A 5,871-nucleotide genomic window follows, 5' to 3' on the forward strand; every position below is an offset into this window, starting at 1 on the left:
GAGGAAGAGGGAAAAGAGAGAGAGAGGAAGAGAGAGGGAGAGAGAGGGAGAGAGAGAGAGGAAGAGAGAGGGAGAGAGACAGACAGAGACAGACAGAGACAGAGACAGACTGACTCAGAGACAGACAGATGGAAACAATGCTATGCCATTCGTCTCTTAGGGCCTTCAAGTGTCTGGAGGGCACCGGAACTCTGGAAGGTTCCTTGGCAGATCTTCGGATAGTGACTGGACTCACCTTACAGGGAAACAGAACTGCCGAGGCGACCTTCTCCATAGCCAGGTTCCTGATGCTGGGCGTTAGGGCGCCCCTGCACGTCGGGCAGCAGCTCAACTTCTGGCGGCATTGGTTACACACCAGGTGCCCGGCCTGGCACTGCAGAATGGGGGGCAGGACATAGTCAAAGCAGACCGGGCACTCGAAGAGCGAGGTCAGCTCGTGGTGCTGCGGGGACACCGGGCCGGCCCCGCCGCCGGCGCCGGGGCCTGAGATCACCGCTGCCGCGGCGGGCACCGCGGACGAACCGGGGCCCGCAGCCGAGATGGTGGCGGCAGCTGGGGGCGCAGCCGGGGACGGGGCGTGTGGGGTCTGAGGCGGCGGCGGCTGCTTGCTGCAGGGTTTGTTAGCGCTGGGGCCGGTGGAGGACGGGCGGCTCATCGCGCTCCGAGCCCACCATGGACCTGCGGGCGTCTGCCTGCCGCGGGGCCGCCCGGGTTAAGGCGGTGCGCGCCCCGCGGGTGGCGGGCTCCGGGGCAACGCCACGGCGCCCAGCCTGGGGACCCGGCGCGGAGCCGACCGGCACCGGGAGGGCGGGGACCGGGCCGCGCCGATCCTCTCGGCGGCGCCCGGAGTGGTCGTCGTTCTCCGGGCTCGCGGCCGTGCGGTGCCCTCCTCCGGCGGCGTTCTGGTGCGCAGAGCCCCGGCCCACCCGCTTCAGGAGCGGCAGCTGACGCAAGCCCCGGGGGCGCGCGCGGACGTGACGCTACGACACGTGTGCGGCCGACCCGGCACTCAGGGACTGGCAGAGCCACCCTGCGGCCCGCGCAGCTCCGCCCGGTCCCGCTGGCAGCTCCGGAGCGGTTTCCCGCTGGGAGCACTTAGAATGGGTCGGTCGTCCGCCGGCCGCGCGGGGTCGCTTCTCTGCGGTCGCGGAAGCGGGCAGCCCAGGTAGAGGACGGAGCCCAGTCTTCAGGACCCTGCCCAGGGGACCCAAGCCAGCGCGCACCAGACTCCAGCCAGAAGGGCAACTGCTGGCCCGGCGTGGGCGTGGACGGCGCGCGAGTGCGCCGTGGGCGGGGCTGGGCGGGGGCGGGGCTCGGAATCCCCACGTTTCTTTTAAGGTTGAGTCATTGACGCGCTGGAGAAGCTCGCGACCTAGCTGCTCGGCCCAGTAGCTTGACACTCGGGGGCGGGACCCGGAATCCGGCGGCAGTCGCGCGAAGGCCTCGGGTGTGGCTAGGCAGTTTGGTAGGAGGGTGGACTCTTCAGTGGGCCTGGCCTTAAAGCTGGGAGGTAAACTCGGTTTTCCTTCGAAAGTCCACTTGGCGGAAGCTTCTTGGATTTGGCCATCTCTGACTGAGAGAACCTGGACCTCTTGGGCATCCCTGGCTCGATGGAGAATTAAAATCTCCAAGGAATACCATACACGTGGGTTGGGTTTGTGAGGCCTCAAGTGACTGGAGACCCTCTAGTGCTTGAGTCCTTAACGTCTAGCCCTGGTTCAAGCCTTAGGCTTTGAAGCTTACCTGGGGCTTTGGGAGAAAGGAAATGGATGAGGTCAATGTACTCCTTACCAACCCCTGAGCTTGACAGGATTGGTGCTGGATTCCTCCTGAGTCCTCTCTGTACACTCCGACATGTGGAATGTCTCAGAAGTGTAGACTAAGATTGTAGACTTAGAGGTATAGAATAAAGGGCATCTACAGGGGCTGGAGAGATGCCTCAAAGTACTACTCTTATAGAGGACCAGACTTTGGTTTCCAGCACCTACAACTGCCTGTAACCACAGCTTCAGGGGATTTGATGCCCTCTGGCACCAGTGCACATCATTATATGCAAATGCCCATAAATAAAAATAAACCTTAAGCTGGATGGGGGTGGGGCAGGGACCGTCTTCAGCCTACCTTCCGGTCTAGCAATAAGAGAACTCTACAAGGGTTCCCCTAGTCTCAATAAAACTTGGTACTCACCATTTGGAACCCACAGAAGTTAGAGCCTGTACTGTCTGGTTTTGTGTGTCAACTTGACACAGGCTGGAGTTATCACAGAGAAGGGAGCTTCAGTTGGGGAAGTGCCTCCATGAGACCCAGCTGTGGGGCATTTTCTCAATTAGTGATCAAGGGGGTAGGGCTCCTTGTGGGTGGTGTCATCCCTGGGCTGGAAGTCTTGGGTTCTATAAGAGAGCAGGCTGAGCAGGCCAGGAGAAGCAAGCCAGTAAGGAACATCACTCCATGGCCTCTGCATCAGCTCCTGCTTTCTGCTTGAGTTCCAGTCCTGACTTCCTTTGTGATAACAGCAATGTGGAAGTAAGCCAAATAAACCCTTTCCTCCCCAACTTGCTTCTTGGTTATGATGTTTGTGCAGGAATAGAAACCCTGATTAAGACAGAGCCTAAGAGTTTGGAGGGAATCATATTCTGGTATAATGGATATATCCTGCTCATAATTGCTTGGGCACAAGTTTTATGCTTGAACTGATGACACTGGAATTGGTAAAGCTAGTATGATTCTCTTTGTAGGAAAAACAGAGATTAGTCAGGACAGGGTGAAATAGTGCCCTGTGACTTTGAGTGAAATTCTTTTAATATCCTGATTTAGTTTGTATGTGACTGCCTATATGCACTGAGAGGTTAAAATTTTCAAACTGTACTGTGGGAATTTAGCCGTTAGTTGAACTTAATGGGAGACTAGCTCCCAGGACTTAGAAGAATGGGAAACTAGCTCCAAAAACTTAGAAGAATGGGAGACCAGCTCCCAGGACATAGAAGAATGGGAGACCAGCTCCCAGGACATAGAAGAATGGGAGACCAGCTCCCGGAGCTTAGAGACCGAGCGGCCTGGCAGGAAAAAAGAAAAATGAGGGAACAAACAATTGCCAGGTGGCTAACCTGCTTCTGAACCCTAGCACAAGCCAGCACCAATCAGAGACTACTCCATACTTTCCCCTGCCTTAGTTTCCCCTTTTTCCTAGCAACTGTGTGGGTATAAAAACCTGTTTAAATTTTTGCTTGGGGCCAGACTCCTCTACCCCTGCATGGGATATGAGTCTCACCCAGGGTTGAATAAAAGAACCTCTTATTGATTGCATCAAGTACGTGTCTTGGTGGTGTTTGGGTTGTCGTTCCCAAGCCCTGAGTGTGGGGTCCTTCCCCCCATTATTTTAAACAGCCCTTACAGCACATGTGGAGGTCTGTGGGAGTCAGCTTTCTCAAGTCGGCAGGCTCCATGCAGGCACCACTACCTTCTTGTTCCATCTTCCTGGCTCCAATCTCCTACTTTGTAAAAGTGAATTTAAACAATTTAATTGAATTTCTCATGTATTATTCTTGTAGAACCTTATCCATCATAACCACCTTGTAAATGATAGCTGTAGTTTAAAAATACAGTGAGTATTTATGATTAGAGTCAATGAATAGGATCTGTTCAAAGAAAAGCAAAGTTAAATTTTATAATCTAGAAAGACTTCATGAGTAACTGGGTTATCTAAAGCTGTAGAGAAACTTAGCTATAAATGCCACCTAGTCACCCTGCCAATATTCCCGTCGTGTATGCCAGCCACTGTTGAGGCTCTGAGAATGGTTCTTACTCAGTTTACAGAAAGAGGAGAAGTAAGCCATCCAGGGCAAAGGGTTTCAGAGGTGTGGGGACTGCCCGGACTGCAGGGCTATAAGCTCAGCTCCCTGGGAGTGCTGCGTGAGAAGAATGCCAAGTTCCAGGATTCCCTGAGTTTCAGAGTCACTTCAAGGCCGGGCAGGAGTGACTTAGCAATGCTGTCCACAGTTGAAAAGAAAGGCTAGGGGTGTAGCTTAGTGGCATGGTGCTTGCCTAGCTTATGCAAGGTCTTAGGTTCAATTCCTAGTAATGCAAGAAGGAAGAAAAAAGTACAGTGAGGTATGGGGGATAGAAAGACAATGTGAAAAGTGAATGTACGCAGATGGACCGGCGCTGGGTGTGTGTAGAGGGAGTGTTACGTACACTAGCTATGTATGTAACGAGTATATGAACAGCTGCTAAGGGAATAAGGCATCTGCCTCTGGATTCACTGTGGATTTTTTTTAAAAAGCCCTGTAATATACTGAACTTGAACTTGTAGATTAATGCTATGGAGACTATAGAATAATATTTATTGAGCACCCACTATGTGGCCAAAATGCGTTTTTAGATTTTCAGGCACCTCATAGGGTGGATACTGTGGTTACAGTCGAGGAAGCGGGTGTAGGAAGTTTGGTTTGCTCAGTCACAGAGCAGAGAAGGCTGGAACCTGCTCCTGAGCCCTTATCTTATCTGACTCCAACTTTGCTAAGATGAGGTCATGAGTTCACTCACCAGGGTCAGAAAGCAGCTCCAGAGATCAAGCTGGTCTGAAAAGAAAAGGTAGGTAGTATTCTGATTATTCACTGTTCACCTCTGTTGGGCACACACACAAAAAAATGGTAGGAAATAAAAGCACCCACAGTCTCACTTTATTGAGATACACACACACACACACACACACACACACACACACACACACAAAATGTATATATTCCACTCAAGTTAGAACTTTAGCAGTTGGAATTTATGACAGACTGCGTTCCCTTGTCTCTGACCTCTGGCCTCTGTCAGAGAGTCCCCATTTCCAGAGTGTGATAATGTTTGCTGCAGAAGTAGAGTCTTTGCCTTGGCCATATTGACAAGTTCTATCAGGCTCTAATATTTCAAAAGGAAATGTGGTTTCAGAGGTTGCTGAAAAGGAAGGAAGGAAGGAAAGAAAGAAAAGAAAGAAAGAAGGAAAGAGAGAGAGAATCCTAAAACCAAAATAAACAAAAACCCAGGAAACACAATTCTTGGCTAAGAGAATTTGGTTACTAAAACTACAGCTCTTATCCTTGCAGATGAGTCCCCTGGTCTACAGTGATTTCCTTCCAAAACACAGCACTCCTGATTAAATCGACAAGGGTAGTTAAGAACAACAGCAAATGAGAGGTGTCTGGGCAGTTGCTGACAGTAGAGAAGAGGACTGGCCTGGTGTCACATCAGTAACCTCCCACGCTGCTAGACTGGACTTTCCAGCCTCTCTTCTCCTCCCGAAGGGGCTTGGAGGAGAGAGGTGGCCTTTCCACTTTGTGAGCCTGAAGTCCTCTCTCGTGAAGAGAACATTTAGCTTAGAGCGGCTGCTTAGTGAGTGTACAGATGTGTGCTGTGTGCAGAACTGACTTGTTTTGAGATTTATTTGCCCTGGGGAATGTTGGTGTTCCTGGGCCTAGGCTTAATGAGTGACTTTTGGGCTTCAGGGAGAGGGGGTGAGCCCTTTTATAATCTCTTGATTCATGACTCATTTTCTGCATCTGGATGAGAGGTTAACCTCCTCTCGCCCACTGAATATTAGATGGCCTGTCAAGCAGATGGTTCTCTTTACCCATCTCCTGCTCTGTGCTTTTATTTATGATTAAAAAAAAACACACTTGTTGTATTTGTATAGGTGTTTTGCCTGCATATACATCTGTGTATGCCTGATGTCAGAAGAGGAGAGTGTAGATGCCCTGGAACTGGGGTTACAGAGGACTGTGAGTAGCCCTGTGGGTTCTGGGAACTGAACCCAAGTCCCCTGGAAGAACAGCCAGGGCTCTTAATCAGTGAGCCAACTCTGCAGTCCTCATGACTCCCTGTACTTTT

General features: G+C 51.5%; 1 protein-coding gene and 1 long non-coding RNA gene across 2 annotated transcripts in view; both read right to left on the minus strand.

Moving 5' to 3' along the window:
• Siah2 (siah E3 ubiquitin protein ligase 2) overlaps positions 1-1,271 on the minus strand; it is a 16,481-nt gene extending 15,210 nt beyond the window's left edge. Inside the window, exon 1 of the mRNA XM_031373905.1 lies at positions 236-1,271. Coding sequence (XP_031229765.1) covers positions 236-655 — 420 coding nt within the window. The 5' untranslated portion in view covers positions 656-1,271. The remainder of the gene's footprint in view (positions 1-235) is intronic.
• Positions 1,272-4,317: 3,046 nt separating this feature from the next.
• The window catches only part of LOC116092917, a 2,350-nt gene continuing 796 nt past the window's right edge, over positions 4,318-5,871 (minus strand). Inside the window, exon 2 of the long non-coding RNA XR_004119560.1 lies at positions 4,318-4,577. This is a non-coding gene — a long non-coding RNA (uncharacterized LOC116092917). The remainder of the gene's footprint in view (positions 4,578-5,871) is intronic.

This window comes from Mastomys coucha, unplaced genomic scaffold (assembly GCF_008632895.1).
Source record: "Mastomys coucha isolate ucsf_1 unplaced genomic scaffold, UCSF_Mcou_1 pScaffold16, whole genome shotgun sequence".
NCBI lineage: Eukaryota > Metazoa > Chordata > Mammalia > Rodentia > Muridae > Mastomys > Mastomys coucha.